Source organism: Chiloscyllium punctatum, chromosome 26, assembly GCF_047496795.1.
Source record: "Chiloscyllium punctatum isolate Juve2018m chromosome 26, sChiPun1.3, whole genome shotgun sequence".
Taxonomy (NCBI): domain Eukaryota; kingdom Metazoa; phylum Chordata; class Chondrichthyes; order Orectolobiformes; family Hemiscylliidae; genus Chiloscyllium; species Chiloscyllium punctatum.
Window position 1 is genome coordinate 33,714,694 of NC_092764.1, and position 23,491 is coordinate 33,738,184.

Here is a 23,491-nt window from a genome sequence, read left to right on the forward strand (position 1 = left end):
TAAAAGCAGCAAGTGCTGGAGAAACTCAGCAGTTCTGGTACAGGTTCTGAAGTTCTGAATAACTCTGTTTCTCTCTCCACAGATGCTGCCAGACCTGCTGAATTTCTCTAGCTCTTTCTGTGTATATTTTAAATAATATCTTACATTTGGCGTGTAATAGTTTTCTATTCAGAATTTAGCCTCCAGTCTGGTCCAGTTTTTGTATTTGGTACTGACTTCATGTGTTGTACAACAATGTCACTTAGATATAAACATTGCTTCAAAATGCTTATAGAAAACAACAACCCAGTACTCTAAATGGAGTTTTATCCTGGTTTGAGTGTTGTGAGCTCTAGTGACATTTGTGGCAGAATTAGACAAGAAATCCAACAAAACAGATAACAACATCAGGAAACTCTCACTCCATTTTTCTGCTTTTCACAAATAGGGTGGTGGGTTTCTCATTAGGCAGTGGTGAGTTGCCAATTGAGGGGGATTATTACTTGCCTTGTTGACTGCCCAACTTCCCTCATTAATATTCAACTTTCTACCTTAAAAATGTGGTAGAGAAACGAATTGAGATAACTCAGTATGAAAACCAGAGCACATACCTAGTGAATTCAGTTTGCTACTTACTCCTAGGGTCAGAGTCGACATAAATCCCATTTCTGGTAGGTGGACCCCCCCCCTCCCCCCCAAACCCAAAATATAGCCTCACACCCAACTCAGATAGGGTTCTTCCTGTTCACCTGGAACATATTGATTGGATATAATTTATTGCTTTTGGTGTGAATCACAGAGCATTTTGGGCATTTAGATGGGCACTGCTGTTTTATAATGTAATAATTAGCATGTTCTATAACATACTATTCATTCAAGCCATGCATGAAAAGATTTGATCTGCTTATGAAAATCGCCCTTTTTGCAGTGAACTTGAATTATATGTGTTGTAAGGCAGCCTGAATCATCATAATTACCACAGAAGTAACCAATCATTTTAGTTGTGATGTTGGTTTACTACCTACTCTTCTACTAATAATAAATTCATAGCATAATTACATGACAAGCAATATTATCTTTCTAGATTTGAGCAAAGGTAAATGCATATTTAACAAATATTGGGCATTGTAATGCTTTGTGATCTCAAGCAATCCATTTCAATCCAGTCTCTGTGTTCTTTGTTTAATGACAGGTCCTTGACTCATTGTTTGCTGAAGCTTTAAACTAAATGGTTTTCTTGGCATTTTCTTTCAGTTATAAGGGCAGGATAAGGAAGCTGTTCCCAAGACTTGCTGAGCTAGAATAGAATCCAAACAGACACTAGTCATCCAGTCAATCCAAACGTCCTCATGCAACCATCCTTCCAAATTCTGATATTTCTACAGCCCTGAATCAGAAGTTTGAGAAACTGTTTTAGATTTCCAAAGCCAATAATTCATTATTCCCCGTCTAAAGTGCCTTTGCATATTAAATGGAAATTGCAATCTTACAATGAATGGTCTTCAGCAACTCACAATCAATTACTATTCTTATGTTGACTATATTATTATTAATTTTATTAGTATGTATGTACCAGGCCAACAAGTGAAGAATACTACTAGTAATGTTCCGTTGTTGAAATATAAACTTTGCCAATAATTATTGAATCAATTTTTTGCCATTATATATGGCCATATTTATATAAAATAAGGTAAGGTCAGTTTGTGCAGGCCTAGATGAGGTCCTAATCCTGCAGAGCCAATAATACCATGTTATCGAACCATCATATGTCTGACAGGCACTGAGGAGAGAAGACCATGAAGGAGGATGTCTTCAGAAAGATGTGCCATGTGCCAGAGGAACATTCTGGTCTTATTTCCCATGAAATGTTTTAGTACTTGTTGTCCATAATAGCAGAAGCTGATAGATCATTGCGTAGTATTAAAGGTGGCATCTGTGTCCAATTTTTTTGTATAAGAGACCCCCTTCCCTTGATAAGTTTCACATTTCCAGAATCTGCCTCTTCTCTGCTCCCACCTTTCCACTCCCCACCCTGTTAATAACCTCTGAAAGACACTGTCTATTAGCCAAAGGAAAACAGTTCAATCATTGAAAAATACCAAACCACAGAGGGCTCAAGAGAATCCCTTGTATCCTGCTTGAGTCCATGGTCATGCATTTTTCAAAATGTCTTTCAACTGTTGCAATGACAGGTCCAAATTCAGACATTCTCTATGTAATGACACATGCAAGTTATAAATTTATATGCAGCTATCTGAACCTTCATGAAATGTTGGTATGGAGCTACAGAGCTCCTGCAGTACACTGAAATGTCTTGCAATGTTCACAAAGATTAGCCATCTTTTCCATTTACCATCAATTCAAGGAGCACTTCAGAAAAGTGAAAAGTGTAGTACTAGTAGCAGATAATTTTTCTGCTTTCACTCTATGATACCAGTTCAATGGGGACCAGACCACAGGTGTTGCGCGGCTGAGGAGACTCGCTGCATTTATTTTTATCCATCTATTGTTTGATATCTTCTGGCCACTGACTTGCAGTGAGAAGCTGTTGAGAATGTGTGCCAGTGAAGTGTGTTCTGCTCAGCATAAGGTCAGTAGGAAACAAGTCAACAGCTGTACAAATATTAGCAGAAAAATAGATTTGATTTCAGAAGCAAATGTCTGTTGTCAGTTGTGGTCTGAGTATGTGAAGGAGTTTTGGAATAAGAGTGAATAACAATAAATTTGTAGGAGCTGCAAATAAAAATTCCAATTCCAAAATGTAAGATATGAAGAATTAAAAAAAGTTAACAGAAAATAGGAAAGTTTAATTTTGAAATGGTTCAGCATAAGATATTTAACTCAATTATTTAACATAATTATGTTACTTTTTGAAAATAATAAAATAACAGAAGACAAATCCTGGCTATAACCAGCAGATTGATTTAATTAAGTTGAGCTTAAAATGATAACCATCTGTTTTCAGACAATTAAAACTATTAACTTTCACACTATGAAAAGATTATCCAATCACTAACTTACAGAGGTTATTTTTCTCTCCGCACTCTTTTTTTGAGACCTGTTAAAGGTTTTGGTTGAACTTCAATTTCCATTGGTTTCTGGTATTGTTGATTAAACTGTTAAAAAGAGCACCTTGCAAAAATTCAGTGTGAAAGTGTTCTCTGTAAGGGGACACACGTTACCATAATCTAACCAGTTCCGATGTGGATGTGCTGGTGTTGGACTGGGATGGACTAACTTAAAAATCACACAATACCACGTTATAGTCCTACATGTTTATTTGGAAGCACCAGATTTCGGAGCACAGCTCCTTCATCAGGTGGTTGTGAAGCAGGACCATAAGACACAGAATTTATAGCAAACGATCACAGTGTCATGCAAGTAGAATGATATATTTAACAAAGCTAGATCGTTGTTAAGTTTTTTATCTTTTAGAATGGGTTACAGGTTTTAGTTCATTAACATGTAAATCCCAGAACTTCTTTTAAGTCACGTTTTCAAGATAACAAGGTTTTATTTTAAAAACGGTGACATCTTAGCTCAGACAATGTATTAAAGTTGTGAGGTCAGAGTCTATCTGTATCCCAATCTTGATTCTGACTGGTTCGATTTCCAAAGGGAATTTACAAAATATTACATGGATTGACTGTCTGCATTGACTGCCTACAGGTTGTGCATTTTTTGAGCAAAATAGAATGTATCTACAAATATAATTCTGCAAATGTAAATTCACCCCATAGACTTATATGTGTGTGCACGTGCAGGATTCAGAGAGAGAGTGTGTGTGCTTGTGAGAGTGTGTGTGTGAATGCACATGAGAGAGTATGTGTTTGCATATGTGCAAGCTTGGTAAAGTGTGTTTGCGAGTGTGATGGGGTATAAGCCTGTGAGAGGGTGTGTGCGTGGGTGTGAGTGTGGGGAGTGTATGTGTGTGTGTATGACAGAGCGTGTGTGTGAGAGATGGTCTGCATGAGTGTGTGAATAGGTAAGAGTGTGTGTGTGTGCATGTGTGTGCACGTGTGTGTGTGTGTGTGAGAGAGAGTGTATAGTGCAGTGGGGTCACTTGTAGTGTGAATGCCAAGAGGCATGGTACATTGGCGAGACCAAGCAAATGCTACAACAAGATTAATGGACATAGCACAACAATTACCAGACAGGGGTGTTCCCTCCCAGTCGGGGAACACTTCAGCGGTCAGGGACATTTGGCTCCGGATCTTCGAGTGACCATCCTCCAAGGTGGACTTCAGGACAGGCAACAATGCAAAGTGGCCAAGTAGAGGCTGATAGCCAACTTGGAACCCATGAGGACAGCCTCAACTGGGACCTTGGGTTCATTTCATATATTCTGTAACCCATTCTAAAAGATGAAAGAATTAACAACAATCTAGGTTTGCGAAATATATCATTTTACTTGTGTGACACTGTAATCATTTGCTATAAATTCTGTGTCTTATGGTCCTGCTTCACAACCACCTGGAGAAGGAGCAGTGCTTTGAAAGTTAGTGCTTCCAAATAAACCTGTTGGACTATAACCTGGTGTTGTGTGATTTTTAACTCTAACCAGCTTTTATTGAACTAACCAGAGTCAATCATGCAATGAATGTTCTGCAGTGTCCTCCATTCATGGTCGACTTGGAGAATTTTCATGGACACTACATGGTCCCTCTTCAGGTCAGTCAGACATAGTGAAGACCTTAAGAGAAAAATGGTCACCTTAAGCGTTCCTTATCCAGGTCTGTGAATTGCTGTTGCATCAAGGCCGGGGAGGATACCTTTGCTCTGACTACCCTATCCATACCTGGTCGTTCTTGATTGGGTTAGTATACATTGAGGTATTGTGTTGGGATTTACTTAGGTGTACAATAGCATAGAAGCACACCAGAAAATCATAATTAGGACTATATGCATTGGAGAGTATTTTCTATGGAGGCCGAATTAGCTACTGAGTTATCAGAATTGAATCTTGTAATTAATTACTCATATTAACGGAAAACCGGTTCTTAAGTTTAACATTTCTCTCAACCGTAGCTATCATTATGTAAGATACAATTCATCACAATATTGTAGAAAGCAGGCATAATATGTTGAGAGCTGAAAATAACACTCAGTAATCACAATAGTTAAATAGCTGAGAAAAAAATTGAACAGCAGAAATTCATGAATCAATAAAACCTTTCAAAATAAAACTAAAGTGTCTAGAACAAAATACTGATTTATTAAATATTAAAATGTAGCTTTCTTATTGCTGTTATTTCAGTTATAATTATTTTATAAACTAATTACTGAATCAAATGACCAGAAAGTTCAATAAAGTAAAATAGTAGTTGAAGAAATTTATTGGTCTATGTACCTCCGCAGAACAGGAGGAAAAAGGCAAAATAGCAGTTTTGAAAAGTTCAGCAGGTTTTCTATTTACTAAAAGCATGTATAACATGACAATACCATCAAAAAATTTGCAAAAATACCTGCTAAAGTATATACAAAATAATTTGCAACTAAATATTACGTTGGGAAACACGTTGTAGAACAATTGCAAAAGGAAAAGAAAGACTTACTACCTACATTATCCTAAAGCAACATGTTTTGAAATTGATGGGCATTCGATGACTAAATTGTTGAATTACGTGTAAGGATATAAGCAGTGTAACCATGGAAGCATATAAGCAGTGTAACTATGGTTACAGATATAAATTCAGATCAAAAGCATGTGACTAGTGGCTGATTGAAGGGGACTATATCAACCTGCCCTGATTGGGTTGCCTACAATATTGTAACAAATCTTCTACAGGGGGCTCTGCAGTCTTTCTCCATAAATTTTGCCTCATCAAGAATCAAGGATATACACACAAACCTTCTCAGAAAGCAAATGTTACCAATGCAGTGGATTTTATTTCAAGGTATGTTAATTACTTTGAAAATTATTATCTTTGGAGGAAGTACAAGTTTGAGAGAAGGAAACTAACAAGAATTTTAAATTTAAAAACTCAAATGTTCATTGTAGAACTAAATTAATGACTGAGTAATGACTATTTCAAAATGTTTGAAGTAAATGTATTTCAGAATTTGCAAATTAAAACTATGCTAATTATACTGATTACATTCCTTACCTGCTTAATTGAAATATTACCAGCATTCATTGTAAACTAAGAAGAAAGACAGATACAAATAGGGGGATGGTTAATATTTTCAAATGTATTAGCATTTTCCCACAGCGTGTAAGGAAGTTGATAATCCGAGATGATGGATAGTTTTGGCTAATCTGTGTTAATTTGTTTCTGTTTTAAATATAATCCAATTAATGATTAATTATATGTAAGGTACATATGTGTGGTTGTATTCTAAAGTTATTTTGAATCAATAATTCACTTTGGATATTCAAAGTAATAGTTTATCAATATATTTAATTATATATTGTAAGAAGCTTAAATCAACAAATAATATTCAAGATCCTGGAATGGAAAGATTGTACCAAAAAAAATTAAGGGATAAAACAGATGAATGGAAGAATAAGTTTGTAAATTTGAAGATGGTCCATATTAAATAGTAATGGAATAGATATCTTTATCACATGTTTAAGTACTTGATGAATGAAGTAGCATTTTGCAATAAAAAGAAAACTAATAAAATTATGTTTTCAAATAGATTCCAAAAGGACCATGTTTTGATAAATCCTTGAGAGTTAATAATTGTGCAGTTATTTTTTAAATAAAAGCAATCTTTTGATATTTGTGAAGCAATTGATTTTCAAAATATTTTAAAGAAATTAAGCAGACGCTTTTCAAAAACTGGAATCTTTCAGTCTTCAAAGGTTAATTCACCAGACTGTATTCTTTGTCCCAAATAAGCAAACAATTTAGTTGTGGTGTGTGCATGTTAATAATGGAATTATGAATTGAATATATCAAGTATAAATAATGGTAATGGCTTATTTTTTACAGACTAATACCACAGAAGCATCATCGTTCAAGTTAGATCCTTTATCTCCTCTTAATTTGGGAGAAAAACAGACTTCGTTTTCCACTATGAAAAACATGAGTAGATTTTTGACCCCCACTAACATCTCCCTAGCAAATTCTGCTTCTGCTGGGACTGACTTGATTTACAAATCCTTAGAATACAAGGCTGCCTCAGTGTTGTTGGTGTTGGCCATTTGTGGAACTGGAATCATCGGGAATATTATGGTGGTCCTGGTGGTCCTGACTGCCAGACACATGAGAACCCCAACCAACTGTTATCTTGTCAGTCTTGCTGTGGCTGACCTGATGGTCCTGGTGGCTGCAGGGTTACCCAATATTTCTGACAGTCTGATTGAGAAATGGATCTATGGGCATGTAGGATGCCTGGGTATTACCTACCTCCAATACTTGGGTATTAACGTGTCATCCTGTTCCATCACTGCATTCACTGTGGAAAGATACATTGCCATCTGCCATCCAATAAAAGCCCAGTCTATATGCACTGTCTCCAGAGCTAAGAAAATCTTAGCATTTCTATGGGCAGTTACATCCTTCTATTGCATGCTGTGGTTTTTCTTAGTGGATATCAACATCAATAACAGACAGAATGCTCAGTGTGGCTACAAAGTCTCAAGAAATCTGTACTTGCCTATTTACTTCATTGATTTCACCATCTTCTATGTGATTCCCCTCATTGTGGCCACTGTGCTCTATGGTCTGATTGGGCGGGTCCTTTTCCTCAGTCCTATTCCAAACCAAATTGAGACAGGAATGGAGCGTTGGAAGGAGCGGCCTGGGACAGAAAGTAGCAGTTCACAGTCTTCCAGTCGGACAAGCAAGGGGGGAGTCTCATCTAGAAAACAGGTAATGCTGTGTCTTGGGAAATGGGCAGAATATAGTTGCAGGGTTGATTGGTTTGTGTAGAAAGCTAACTGAAATACTGTGGTTTTAGTGGTAATGATTCTGCTGAAGAAAGGGGAATGATGAAAGTAGACTGGATCTGAAGTGAAGAGAACAATCAGAAACTCAGTATTAAAAAATAGAGTTTCTGAAGGAACAATTATGAGAGGATTTTCTTGCTTCAATAAATAATTGAAAAGACAGTAAGGAACATTTTCCTTAAGGAATGTTCTCCACCTGCACTCCTATTTTGCACTCACACCACACTTAAGCTGGTGGTGGTCTCTATGTTACACCTTATTTCTAGGTCACACCTTGGACTGTCTCCTTAGTACTTTGACCTAATTTGACCCTTTCCCTTAGTTCCAACCTCATCATTCTGATTTCCTAATAGTCTCCTAAGTATTTCACCTCTCAGCCTCTACTTTTTGTCTTTCGTGATTTCGATTTTCATCTCAACTCTTCTTGTTCTTTTATCTCTGAGCACGCTGCTCTCCTTCCCCATATAAATCTTTCTCTACATACTTATACACCCACCCACATTCATCACTACCTCCCCAATCTTGCCATTTGGTGTAGTATCACTCTTCCTACTATATTGATCACTGATAAGGTTACTTGTTATTCTCTTTCATCTTCAAAACCCACTTCCTTCTGTGTCAACCCCTGGAAAAACACTTTGGTAAATAGCTGTGCTGCTGACACTCCTTTACATTGGTGAGACTGGATGACTGCTTTGTGGAACACTTCTACTCTGTTCATGGGAATGACCCTGACCTCCCAGTTGTTCACCATTTCAATTAACCATTTTGCTTTCATGGTAACATTCCTGTTCTGGGCCAGTTGCAATGTTTCAGTGGTGAAGGGTTTATGCTGGAACCGTCGATTCTCCTGCTCCTTGGATTCTGCCGAACCTGCTGTGCTTTTCCAGCTCCACACTTTTCAACATGTTTCAACAAAGCACAATGAAAGTTTGAGGAATGACATCTCAATTTCCACTTCGTGAACTTGTAGCCTTGAGGTCACAGAATTAAATTCCATAACTTCAAAACTGACTGAATGATGCCTTTTCTCCAATTTTCTTACATTCTCTTCCTATGCTCCCAACTCTCCCCACAGCTTTGTCTTGTTGGTGCCTGTTCACTTTGCTTAGTAGAGAAGACTCAGTCTCTTCCATTCACATTATAATTTACAATTATTTTATGTGATTTTTATCTCTTTCTCCACCATTAACAACTTCTTTGTCTTTTGCACTGAACCCCTGCTTTTGTCAGAAGTACAAAAAGATCATTTCCTTTTAGTTCTCAAGAAGTGTCATATTGAACTTGAACCATTAACTCTGTTTCTCTCTCCACAGATCCTGCCAGACCTGCTGAGTTTCTCCATTATTGTCTGTATTTGTTTCTGGTAATTAACTTATTTCCAACAACTAACAATTTCCAACTATTTAGCCCATGATTCATTGTAACTTTTCTATAGCTTCTGATTTGCCACATCACATCGTCTCCACCAATCTAATTAAAACCCGCTCACCCCAGTCATTTTGACAATTTATTCTACTCAAGTTGCAGGAGTGTAGGTCTGAACATCTTTAAAAGAGAACTGGTTTAGCAATCCTTTGTCAGGTCTGGCTAGACCACATAAAATATAATCGGATCCTGGTCTCCAACAGTAAAACTGCTTCAGTTTCAAAGATCATGCAGGAATGAAATGAGAAATGTTCTTTCTTTTTTCATTACAATTGAACTCCTTAAACCACCCTTGCATGCCTCCTTTTCCCTGACTGAATGTGAGAGGCTCATGGATTCTTTTTTTCAGAAATGTGAAGATCTTCTGTTCAGCTACCTCTGCCATTCCAGTTTCTTTTCCTAATGAACTCAAATGCCTTGATCCAAGGACCCCTGTCTTTGATCTGCTCCAGAAACTATTGTCTAGCCACTGACTCCATTCCTTTCCACTAGAACTGTCCAAGGCTAAACTGGACCGTTAGCAAACGCAGTATCATATTTGATCCCAAGTTGCACTCCTGATCATTTATCTTCGCCATCACTAAATCAGCCCATTTCTAAGTGCACAATAATGGCTGTCTCCACCTCTGCCTCAGTTCTTCGGTTGCAGAAATCCTCATTCATGCCTTTGGTATCTCTCTGTTTGACTATTCCAACATACTCCTGGACAACCTCCCACAGTCCAAAACTCCATAAATGTAAACTCTGCTGCCTGATTTGTATCTTCTAGCATGAGCCCCAGTGCACATGGACCTATTTTAGCCCTGGTTATGCAACACACCAGTTTTAAAATTCTCAACTTTTGAAATCCATCCCTCAATGGAGTCCTTTTGAGACACTGGGGGGTCTTACAGACTGGAGAGCTGATGAAACACCTCAGCTGCCTCTCCTAGCTGGGCCACTAAATCTACCACAAATTATTTGTTGGTGAGGCCAGTCAGAAACCAGCAACTCTTGTACTCACAAGCAACAGGGAGGAAGCTATGGCTGCTGCCAGGATTAACAACTAGGACTGTGGAGGACTCAGGAGAAAGGTAAGTGATTTGTTGGATACTTTGGGGGTGGTTTAAAAGCTTGGGAGTATATGGGAAGATGGGTGCAATAGGTTAGAAGAAAGGGTAGGGGAGTGTTGCTCAGTGGACAGCGTCTGTCTATGTCCAATCCCTTAATCAGGCACTGATTTCCTTTCCTTGAGTGATGTCCCTCCCCACAAAGTGACAAGCTGCCAATGACAACAGGAATTGCTGGGGAAACTTAGCAGGTCTAGCAGCATCTGTGGGGGAGAAAGCAGAGTTCATGTTTTTATAACAAGCTGCTTAAATCAGTTTGAGCTGTTGGGCATGCTGCATGGCGACTGGACAGCTTACAACTGGGTTAGTCTCTCCAGTGGCAGCTTGAGACCCTTCTGTGGTCATTAATTGGGGACTGATTGGTCAACTATTGGTCTCTCCATCTCAGACCTAATTCAGATGGAGGTTTGCATATGCAACCGGCTCATTTCACCCTTCTCTAAGCATGTCCCCTCCAGGAGCAGAAGAATCTGCACACTATCTGTTATGATCTCATCCAGTCCTATAACATTGCAAGATATCTTTGCTCCTCAAATTCTGGACTCTTATACATTATTGATTTTAATCACTTTACCATTGGTGATTGTGCCTTTAGCTGCTGAGACCCTGGGATATTATTTCTGTTCCTTTTTAGCCTCCTTTAAGATGTCCCTTAATACTTAACTCTTTGATCAGTCTTTTGATCATGTGCCTGAATATCTAGTTTGGTTCAAATTCTGTTTGGAAACTTGCTTGAGAATTGCTTTGGAATATTTTATTATATTATAGGTACTATATTAATGCATTTGGTTGTTTTCATCAATCTGAAATATTTCATTCTGTGTTTGGATTTTAACCATTCATTGCATATGAATTTATATCCTTTGATGTCAGCCACTCTCCAAATTAACAAGAGCTAAAAAACAGTTTCCTTTATTCATTATATGTAAAATTCAAAGTTTACGAGTGGATTTTAGTGCCTACCAAAACGTGGTTGGTGCTACTGTGAAATTAAATGCTTCTCACCTGTGCATTGAGGTCAAAAGCCAGGTGAGGAATAGTTTTCTTAAAAACCTCAAGAATGCAACCAGTTTCTGTTTGGCTCACATTGGTGGATCTTTTGCTTTTCTGACAGCTCAAATACTACTATAGCATCTGAATCCATGGGGCATTTGGTCATTTGAGCATTCTTTAACATTGAATAAATAAAGTCTTAACTTTTAGCTCAACTACGTCTTCCACAGGATCACAATGTCTCTCAATTCCCTTTGCATTCAAAAGTTCATTGATCTATCTTGAATACTTTCAATGATTGAACATCCAAAGATTGCTAGAGGAGAGAATTCCAAAGATTTACAGCCCATTAAGTAAAAAGGATTGTCCTTAACCTAACCCTAAAATGGCTGACTCTTATCCTGAGGTTGTGATACCTGGTTCTAGACACCTAAGCAAAGAGAAACATCCTTTTGGCAACTAGTAGGTTATGCAACAGAATAATTTTATATATTTCAATCATATCACCCATTTTTCTGTACAAATCTAGAGAATATAGGCCTTGTCCACTCAATGTTTTGACATTGCATGATCATTTCACCCCAGGAATCAGTCTAATAAACATTCATTGCATTTCCTCTGAGGGAAACATACCTATGCTGAGGTAGGGAGACTAAGACTATATGCAGTTCCCCAAGTTTTAGCATTCAGGCACTATAAAAGTGCGGTATCAGATTTTTTATTCTTATACTCTAATCCCTTCATCATAAACACTAAGGTGCTTCCTAATTGTTTGTTATTTGTTAATTTACTGAATTAAGATACATGTATACCTAGATCTGTCGAAATGTCAACATTTCTCATGCTCTGACAGTTTGATAAATATTCTGCTGTGCTATTTTTTTCCTTGAAGCTGCAATTTTTCAACATTATATTCCATTAATCACATCCTTATCACTCACTTATACTGTCCATACATTTTGCAGTCTCCTCATAGTTTACTTGCCCTCATTACTTAGCAAATTATACTCAGTCACCTGATGGATGTAATTGTAAATTGCTGAGGCCCAAGAACTGATTGTTGCTATATCCCATTGTTACACCTTGCCAAGCCACAAACAACTTGTGTATTGCTATCCTCTGGTTCCTGTTTGTTCACCAATCCTTAATCAATGCTAATGTAATACATGCAATCCCATGAGTCTTATTTTTGGGTAATGACCTGTCATGTATTACATTAATGAATGCATTTGAAGATTCAAATGTGTTACATCTAATGGTTCCTGTTATTTATCCTGCTAATTACAAATTCAAAAAGCTCTAACAAGATTGTCAGATGCAATTTCCCTTTCATGCCATTACTCTCAGACTTTGGTCAATATAATATTCTAAGTGGCCTTTTATCACATTCTAACATGAGCTACCATTTTCTCTACTACTGATATCAAGCTAACTGGTTTGCAGTTCCCATTTATCATTCTTTTTCTTGAACATTTCCAATTCATAGGGACTGTTCCAGAATTTAGGAAAGAACACCATCAACCAAGCAACTGTTAGCTCTTTTAGAACTATGGTTTCTATTGGGAGTGAGGTCCAGGGGATTTGCTGATTTTTAGTCCTATTAATGCTTCTATTTATATTTCTATTATAATGTTAATCCTCTTCCCTTCCTCATTTTACTGCAATTCTGGAGGCGACATTAAACTGAGGCCCTGTCAGTCTCTATAGTGAAAGATCCAATGGCACTGTTTAGGGAAGAGCAGCAGAGTTCTTGTCCCTCAGTGAAACCTACCAAAAACAGGTTTTCATTTTCATTTATCATCTTACTGTTTTTAGGATCTTGGTATGTATAATTATTTATGTATTGCCACATAACAATAATGACATCTTCAAAATAAATGTATACTTAAGTCACATGTTTATCTGATTAGGTATTACTGATCGATAGTTTGACAGAATTGGACTGTGGGTCCTATACCTCCACCAGAAAAGGCACACAAAATATTATAGTAACTTTGTCAGTGCTCCCATTACTATCACAAGGCAGGTTACTGAGTCAGAAATAAGGGAGTATGGCCTTTGTTGTGGTTCCAGCTGATGTGATTACTGGACAAGTCTGATCCCAGACTGAAATATGGCTTGATAGACCATTTTTTTAAAAAAATTGATGAGGTGAGTCTTTTGCTGAAATACAAGCACACAATGCTGAAGATTTGATTTTAACCATGAAACCAAAATTTCTTACACAAAAAGACAAAGAAAAAATAGAAGCTATTTAAATTTTAAAAATGTATGGTGGGTGTTGCTGGCTAGCTCAGCACTTGATACTGATCCCTAATTGTTCATGAAACAAATGGCTTGCTGGGTTAGTTAAGATGCAACCACATTGCTGTGGATCTGGAGTCATATGTAGGCAAGACCAGGTAAGGAAGAACAATTTTCTTCCCTAAAGGATATTAGTGAACTAGATGAGTTTTTACAACAATCAACAATAGTTACATAAGTATTATTATGTTTGCTTTAAATGTCTGAATTTCATTAATTCAACTTTCACTATTCATGTTAGTTGGCTTCAAACCTATGTGCCCACAGCACTGGCCAGGTTTTCTCGGTTACTAGTCCAGTGACAATGTCATGATGCCACCACTGTTCTTAAATATGACCCAATTTGAAAGGTGTTGAAACACAGTGTATTGACTTTGTAGTAATCAATCTAGAATCTTTGTGACCCATCTGATTTTGTCACTGTCACAATAGGCAAGGTCCAGCAACAATGAATCATTTCATTGACATGGTGGCTTGGTGGTTAGCACTGCTGCCTCACAGCATCAGGGATCCAGTTTCAATGCTAGCCTCAGGTGAGTGTCTGTGTGGAGTTTGCACATTCTCCCTGTGTCTGCGTGGGTTTCATCCCTCAGTCCAAAGATGTGTGGGTCAGATGAATTGGACATGCTAAATTGCCCATAGTGTTAGGTACATTAGTCAGGAGTAAATATGGGGAATGGGTCTGGGTGGGTTACTCTCTGGAGGGTTGGTGTGGACTTGTTGAGCCCAAGGGCCTGTTTCCATACTGTAGGGAATCTAATCTAATCATTCTCACAATGAATATAAACTCATCTTTAGCAAAAACTAAACTCTGCTTATTGAGTCTTTATAGGTAACATTTAACATATTAACATCACAAACTACCAAAATGTGCTTTTCCTGGTTTATTTTCATAAATTGATTTATGATTCTGTATTAGTCTTCATAAGTCACTTCATTGGCTATCTGGAAGATACAAAATATTCTATTAACCTTTTAAGCAATTCCATATTATCCAATTCAATTGCAGGAGGGTCAAGTTTTGAATTTTCAATTTCTGATTCATTCTCCACTTGTTCCAATATTTCTATTTCAATCCTTACATCGTTCACAGCTGTAAGTACACTTTTCTCCTGGCTATCTCAGTCATAAGCTGAAAATGTGTTGCTGGAATAATATCCTGATGAAGGGCTTTTGCCTGAAACGTCGATTTCACTGCTCCTTGGATGCTGCCTGAACTGCTGTGCTCTTCCAGCACCACTAATCCGGAATAATATCTCAGTCTCAGTCATAATATTTGTAACATTTTAACTTGACACAATCATGGATTCTTTCTCCTGCCTGGATTACTCACTATGAAACTACATCTTTGAGCTTCTTTTTGATTTGAATCTTGTTTTTAATGATTCCCCAGAGACAGTTAACAATATTAATGCATAGTCTGCAACAACAAGATTTCAAACTTTATCTTTTTACTTACTATAATTTTCATTGTTTATTGAGAAAACCCTTCAATTTCTTTATAACTAACTCACATGTTTTAGTCAGTTTCTCTCTGAAATTTGAAACATAGTCTGGAGGCATAGTCTTTGAGCTTTGGTTTATCAATTTTTCTTCAGTTTTAATTTAAGTGGTCCTCTCACCTCATGTCCATATATAAGTCCAAAAATGATTAAGCCTTGTGAACTCATTAGGAGCATCCCTAATGGCAAATAATAACAAAGAAATTCTTTTATTCCAATTAAAAGGACTTTCTTGATGATAAGCTTTACCATGCTGTTCAAAATTTGATGCCATCTTTCGAAATGCACCTTGAGATTGTGTATGATAATCAGAGAATGTAAATTGTTTTATTCCTAAACTATTAATAATTATTTTTATAATATGATGTAAAAATTCAACATTGATCTGATTGTATTTCTTTGGGTAATTCATATTGTATTAAAAATTGAATTAACTTTTCCACAACCGATTTTACAGTAAATTCTGTATATTTGACTTCATGTTGCTTTCACTTTCTGGTGTTGAGGTTCTGATAGCCTTTTCCTTGAGTATTCATACAACTGAGCTTAGAATTTCCCAGTTTCAAGTAACCCCTTTAGGAGTCTAACCAAACACTTCTAGTCTGGAACTTTCAAACTAAACCCTTACACTGACAGAACCTATTTCTAATAGTTTTAAAGTAACTGTTTCACACATCCAAATTCAGTCAGGGCATCTGCAAACTGAAACCAAAAAGTTTCCAAGCTATGGGTGTTTTCTTTAAGAAAAACAAAAGCCAATTCCTGATCTTTCTAAATGAAAGCAGTCTAACGCTCTTCAATGTTTATTCTATATACTTGTAAAGCTCTCCTAATGCAAACAAATTCCTGATCACATTTCAAGAACTATCACTCTTATACTTACAAAATAACAAGGTTCATGGCATTTTGACAAGTTAATCATTAAACCTGGTCACACACACACGGACCAAAACCCATATGCCACTTATTCAAAATCTGAACTCTAAAATAATTGATATTAAAATATATACAAGTCACACACATTACATCACACCAAATATGAACTAAACAAGTGTTATTTGATAGCACTGTTAATGACCCCTTCCATTGCTTTATTAAAGATTGAGAATAGACCGAAGGTCTGTTAATTGGTTTGATTGGATTTGTGCTGTTTTCTATGTGCAAGGCATACCTGGGCAATTTCCACATCATTGCATAGATGCCAGTTTTGTAGCTATACTGAGACAGCTTGGCTAGGAGCATGGCAAATTCTGGAGGACATATTTTCATTAATATTGCTCGAATGCTGTCAGAGCCCATCACCTTTGCTATGTCCAGTACCTCCTGCTGTTGCATGATATCACATGGAGTGAATCAAATTAGGTGGAAACTAATATCTGTCATATTGGGGCCCTCTGGAGGAGGCCAAATGGATCATCATTTGACACTTCAGGCTGAAGATTGTTGAAAGTGCTTCAGCAATATCATTTGCAAATATGCAACGTTATATAGATTTCTTGGGAGCAGATAATGTGACAATGAACAAATTTCTTTCCCTTGATGTCCCCATTGCACTATGAACAGAGTTTTTGATGTATAGAGTGCAGTACATTAGGTATAATGGAACCAAAATTTCAGAAAACCTGAAATGTATGTTGTATCATACTGATATAGGAAGATGGAAATGTGGGTAATTCTTATAGAAGCCAAATGTAATGATGGAAGTCTGTAAATATGTTGCTTATTTGTCTCCTTAGACTGGGATCACAGCTTGGCTTGAGATTTGGTAGAAAGTGGAAGAGACAAATGTTATTAAAAATGTGAAGTTTTCTTTAATCATGTACATTGTGTTACAGTATGGTGTAAATCCCTCTGCTAATTTAAACGTGACACACAGAGAAGCTCACCTCGCGCTGTAACCTGTTAAATTTTGAGAGGCAAAGAACTATCCCAGAGGTCACTATTTAAAGTAAAAATTAACAATTTTATTCTTTAAGTCCAACAGAGAACACTAAAACAACAGCTATTTACAATTCCTTTCTCTTAAACCTATCTTTTACCCCCCAGTCTACAATACTGGTCCAATTTAAAAAAAAACTTTTAAAAAATTTTAATTAAAAGGTTTCTCAATGATCTAGCATTTTTAAAGAAACTAAATTCTTGAAGGAACATACATTTTATTCAAGATCACTACAAAGTCTTAATACAATGTACGGATTTTGCTTCTCTACAGGTCACTAAGATGCTGGCTGTGGTAGTCATTCTATTTGCTTTACTTTGGATGCCATACAGAACAATAGTGGTGGTCAATTCCTTCATAGACAAGCAATATGAAAATGCTTGGTTCCTTTTATTCTGCAGACTGTGTGTGTATGCCAACAGTGCTATCAATCCTGTCATTTATAATCTGATGTCCCAGAAGTTCAGATCTGCTTTCAAAAAATTGTGCAATTGTAGCCGAGATGACATACAGCAGCGTCCCTTGTACACAACTCCTCTTAACTACAGTGTGGTGCGAACTCCAATCACTGGGAGCCCTGAAGTCAATGGCAAGCAACAAGGGGAAAAGCAGACACAGCAGGAGGAAGCCAGCAACATCAAAACAGAAGGAGGTAAATCTTCATCAAAAGAACAGATGTATTTTAGTGTTGTTTAGAATTAGACCTTTATTTAAAATGCTTTGGATCAAAAATATAACAGTAAATTAGGGAATCATTTTCTTTGGCTATCAATATGTGGAGTATTTATGTGATATAAGTAATGCCCACAAAAACACTTTATTCAGCTGACCACTGTACTCTTCTTGATAAATACAAATCATCAGACGTAATCTCAATTCCTAAGAGGTCTTGCAGTATTCAGCACAAACCATAACCACCATGGCTGTGAACATTTGCAGTCCTTTATTCATTCAGGTACTGACCAACTGGGACCCTGTGTTCTTGACCCTGTTAGTCATTCAATGGAGATTAAGCCCACCACTAAAAAATCCTGTCAGGTGCCTGCACTATTAGGGATACTACAACCTGGAAATGCCAATCATTTCAGTGGAAACCCACTGCTTTTGGAACAAGAGGAAGCGATACCTAGAGACATTTCTATGTTTTCCATCAACTTCATAGAGAAAGTGGTCAATTCAATACATAAGATTCCAAATTTCTAAGCGTCCAGATTATATCTTCAGTCTGATTTACTTGCTGGTCAATTCCATAAGCTCATACCTCTTCCCATTGGGTGCACTGGATACATTAGCTGGTTGGAGGATCCTCTGGTCACGATGGTGGAGTAAACAATCCCTGAACATTTCCTCCTCCCATCCGTCCCTGATTATGCCTCCTTTGATTTAGGCAGTGTGTTATGACACAGAGAGGTCTGGCGAAATTGTTGGGAAGGACCTGGACACAAGATATTTAGTGTGTACTTCATTTGCACAGCACACAACTTAAATCAGAGAGTTCAAGGTTCACCCCAAACTGCTGCATACCTCATTTCAATAATCAGATCAAGCCGCTGGTGCCTCTACAGGAAGTACACTCATTTCAGAAACTTAATGTTCACCCTTAGGGATAAAGCCACTCCTTGGGAGGTCAGCCAAGACTGACAGGAGTCAGCGAGAGACAGTCAACAGCCAGTGATGGTGTTGCAGATACACTTTTCTAAACATCGAACAAACATTTTTAGTAGTTGGACCATACTCATGCCCGGAAAACATGCTGTACTTAGGACAGTTGGTTTTCCATTTGGAGTCCTAAAGCAACGTTCTCAAGGCTGATACATTGTCAATCACTTTTCCAATTTCCTTAGAAGCAAGCTGTAACTCTGAAAAATGGTCATTTGGGTCACCAAGCTCCATCATGAGCTTGAAATCAAACCCCAATGAGCTCTTTACACAGTTTTCTTAATTATGGAAAGTCATAAAGGAAAGCTTCCTCAATTCACTATACAGAGAATAGAGTTAATTTTATGGATGTGGAGCACACTGGGTCAGAGACTTAAGCCACAAAACAGATTGTTAACAAACCCAATTTAAAATGAGCCACATTTTGCAATCAATATTAATTCAAAAATTGCCTTGGTCTTATTAAAGCTCTGATTTTTATGTTCATGAGGCCATTGTTGTATTTGCAGAGGCTACTTGATGGTATGGCTGCTTAGTCGGTTGACAGTTAGGAACTGTTCGTATGTTCTCTCCTAGAATAGACAGTGTAGAGGGTTAGGACACAGATTTGATCCACATTGTCACTTGGTTCTCTATCACAGCCATTTTGTGATGGGAAGTCTGTGAGACAATAGTGTTACCAATAATTTTACAAAGAAAAGTGAACAATCAGTTCGTTTAGTTTAACTTTAAAGAAAACTAGGAAAAATTCACTGGCACTTTCATGGCAATTAGAAGTGTATAGAGCAGAACCCTGAGAAAAGGGCCCGTGGACTTTTGTTAACAAGGAGCTTCTAAACTTCTCAATACAAACATTGAGTTTACCATGCATAATTTCTGCTTAAATATATTTCTCACTGGATCTTTATTTGAATATTATTGTTATCTTTGAAATTTTTGCTCAATTTAAAAATAGATTATTTTATATTACTATTTTCATAAATACATTTGCAATTCATGCTGGCATACTTGTATCAAGATTTCGAGATTACTCTAGCTTGTGAATAAACTTGTTTTCTCAATATCTTTAGTTGTTTTCCTCAATCTCTCAGCTGATTGCTGATGCTGTGTGCATGCTGTCTGTTCCTATAATCTGTTTTATTTTGTTTCTGCACTAAAATACAAGTTTAATTTTAATTGTTCATCTGTATTCAACTTGATTATTAAGGCTATTTCATAGCTTGTCAAATGACTTGAACTTTATCGTATATCTATAGACATGTTTCTGATAGCAATTTGTTTAGATGTTGGTTACTCAGAAATTTCCTTCTGTATTATTTTATAATCAAATTTAGTTGAAACAGTAGTACCTATGTATTTCAGTGGTGTAAATTGTTAAATATATTAAGTAATCTTAAAAGTAATGTCAATTTGCATTGTCATACTGTTGTAGACATTAACAGAAGATATTCATGTATGCGGTATAAATTGATTGCCAGCTCACATGCATGCATACATTCTGGCAGAAAAACATAATAACGTTGCATGCTAAATAGTGTTTGTTATAAAGTTGTTTAAAATAAATCACAGATAAATAATTTTTGATATATGATATAGTCTTACTGCGTGAAAAGTTTCTGCAAATTTTATTTGTCCAATAATGTGATGCTTAAAGCCCTGATATTATACTGCTGTATTTATTGAGTCTAGACTGACCTATCAGCTCAACACGGAATAGCTTAATCCTATGTCTCTGGCTCTTTCAGCGAGCAGCTGAAGGCAGAAGTACAATGCAGTACAAGTACTGTTGCAATTACCTATCTAGGCTGCATCTAGCAGTTTAATATGGCCTTTAGTACTGGCATGAATATAATTGTGGCTGTGAGGTGTTTCTTGAGTTTTGCAGTTGCCAGTTGAAGAAGGAAGCATAAAAGGATACTACATACAATTTAGTGCATGATAGGATAGATTGGATAAATAATTTTTACAGAATTAAGAAGCTTAATAATAAAACAGATTTGCTTATCCATTGTTTATCCCACCAGCAAGTGAGCAGGCTGTAAATCTAAAAATCTTATTTTATATGTTTAATTTTGATGGCATAAAACAGTCATTAACCTTAAAAAAATCATGTGTAGCATGCTGAGATATTTTAATCTCACGCTTTCGTTTTCCTGTCACAAAGGCCCCTTGCTCATATATGGCTGCCTTTAACCCAAAAGTCAGGCAGCTTAAGTTTCTACATTTATTTGAGCACTCCTTGATCACTGATAATAAGCTGAGATGAACATCTTAATTATTCCTGCCTAAAAATCAGAATATTAGTGCTTTAGAATACAAGTCAAACTGATGAGCTGCCGAGAACTGCTTATGAATGAATGTTGACATGAGACTTCTTTCAGGATTGAAGCTAATAATTAATAATTTATTTTTCAATTTATTCTAGAAGCAGCCTAGACACATTTTGGTAGGGCAGCAATCACAAATGAATTAACTGTAGTGAAGCTTTGCATTTTTTGTGTGAATGTCATTTTTTAAAAAAATGAATTTTGCATAATTTGTAAGTATTTTGCTTTTTTCTACAACTTGATTCTGTAAACCAGTGTTAATTATGGAGCAGATATATTATTTGCCAGCATACTCTCTCACCTTGCTGTAGTTTTCAGAATAATTAACAGATGTTTTAACAGCCATTTATTCTCCTATGTATTATTGATTGGCAATGGTTTTATGATACCACTGTAATGTAATACGAATGTCATGTTTGAATATTACCAAGGAAAATGTCTTTCGTTACTTGGCTAGGAAAGATTAAAATGAAACCATGAAAATGTTGTTTGTCCTGATGACTTTAATTTTGTTTAATTTCCACTATTCTTCAGGAATGCAAATGGAAAGGTCTACATTTGATTCCAGCATCCAATGTTTAGCTTGAACAGATTTCCAATTCTAATTCCTAAATTATGTTTGTTGCAAGGAAGTAAGACATGCATTTACAAAGCATCTTTCACATCTCAGGATATCCCAAAGCACTATGCAGCCAATTAATTATTTTTTGAAGTGTCACTGCTGTTGTAATACAGGAAACAAAGCAGCTAATTTGCAGCTAAAAAATTTCCGTGCCCTTCCACTGGTGCTCGCTGGTTCAATTGCCATTTGTGAAATAGGCTCAGCTGAGATGGCAGACCAGAGACAAAAATGGAGGTTGAAAGGTCTGTCACTGAGATATGAACCAAGTTCTGCAGATAAATGTAAAGTCCCCCTTACCCACCTATAACACCACTCATCCCATCCTCCACTTCATTCAGACCTTCTTTGACTCCTTCATCCACATTGTCCTCACTCCCCAACCATTTCACCTTTGTCATCCTGCTCACCCCCTTTACTGCCAATTCTAGTCACCACTTTAAAATGATAATTCACATGTTTATAAAGACACGGGGAAGTCTTTGAAAAGTTCAGAAAAATCTTAAACAAACATTACTTTGTTAATGACTTAGAGAATGATAATACTCTTAGAAAATTATAAACCTATCAAAATAACCAAGCACACACCACACCCTTTGTTGTCTGAACAAACTGTGCAGTGTTTGAAGACAGCCAAAAGCTCAAATAGCTGAACAAATGGCTGAGACATTCTTTAAAATCATGGGAGAAGTTTCAACAATAAGCTATTGATCTCACATTTGGCTATCATTTCCATATTGTACCACAAGATAGAGGGGATGATCTATCTGAATGCATATCAAGGCTTATGGAGTTTTATTTTCACTGTTGTCAGAAGTAACATCCTGACAACTATGTTATTACTTTTGCAATCACAACATTGTTAGATGTCACCTTAGTAAGCATTTTACAGCATTCCATGAGGAACTGGAGTGCATACTACAAGATCTTTGCTCCCCTTTGTGATTCTTTCTGCCTCAGTCCATGAATTCTGTCTGCACTGAGCAGCTGTAATTTAGAAAGTTTGAAAGTTTCTATTTCCAAAATGGAGCTGGTAACTTTTAAATTTCAATGTCTGGTGTTCACAAACAGTCCTCCATTCTGCATCAATGAAAATAGCCAGAGATGGTGATATGTGAAATCTCCAGAAATGCCATAATTGCCATTTTTATCTTCGATTCCATGCAATCAAAAATCTGGGTCCATAGTTCCTAATCTACCATCTAAAAGCATGCATTAGAATTCCTTCTGTGTGGAAACAGGCCCTTCAGCCCAACACTTCCACACTGACCATCCGAATAGTACCCCACCCAACTGATTCCCTTACATTTACACATGACTCATGCACCTAACCAATACATCTCTGAACACTATGGCAATTTATCATGGCCAACTCACCTGAACCTGCATATCTTTAGATTGGCGGAGGACACCAGAGCAAACCCACACAGACACAGGGAGAATGTGCATTACCACACAGACAGTCACCTAAGGCTGGAATTGAACCCAGGTCCCTGGTGCTATGAGGCAGCAGTACTAATCACTGAGTCACTGAGCCACCATGCCACCCCAAGTACAAGATGCTAATGACTGGTATAAAGGAAACTCTTACAGATATTCAATGAATCATTTGATTATGATATTACTATATTAGTTTGCACTGTTCCCACACTGCAAGGTGGCACTCTGGATTAACTAATTAAGTTACCTGAAACTCTTTTATGATCATTCTTTGAGGTTGCAGTTTGGAAACATT

At 36.9% G+C, this 23,491-nt stretch overlaps 1 protein-coding gene across 1 annotated transcript; it reads left to right on the plus strand.

Annotated features, from left to right (window-relative positions):
* Window positions 1-5,764: 5,764 nt before the first annotated feature.
* Window positions 5,765-21,608, plus strand: LOC140496414 (thyrotropin-releasing hormone receptor-like). The gene is made up of 3 exons (XM_072596104.1): window positions 5,765-5,876; window positions 6,918-7,799; window positions 17,425-21,608. Exons 2-3 carry the CDS (start codon window positions 7,002-7,004, stop codon window positions 17,845-17,847), a joined length of 1,221 nt encoding a protein of 406 aa, XP_072452205.1. The 5' UTR covers window positions 5,765-5,876; window positions 6,918-7,001; the 3' UTR covers window positions 17,848-21,608.
* The last annotated feature ends 1,883 nt before the right edge of the window (window positions 21,609-23,491 follow it).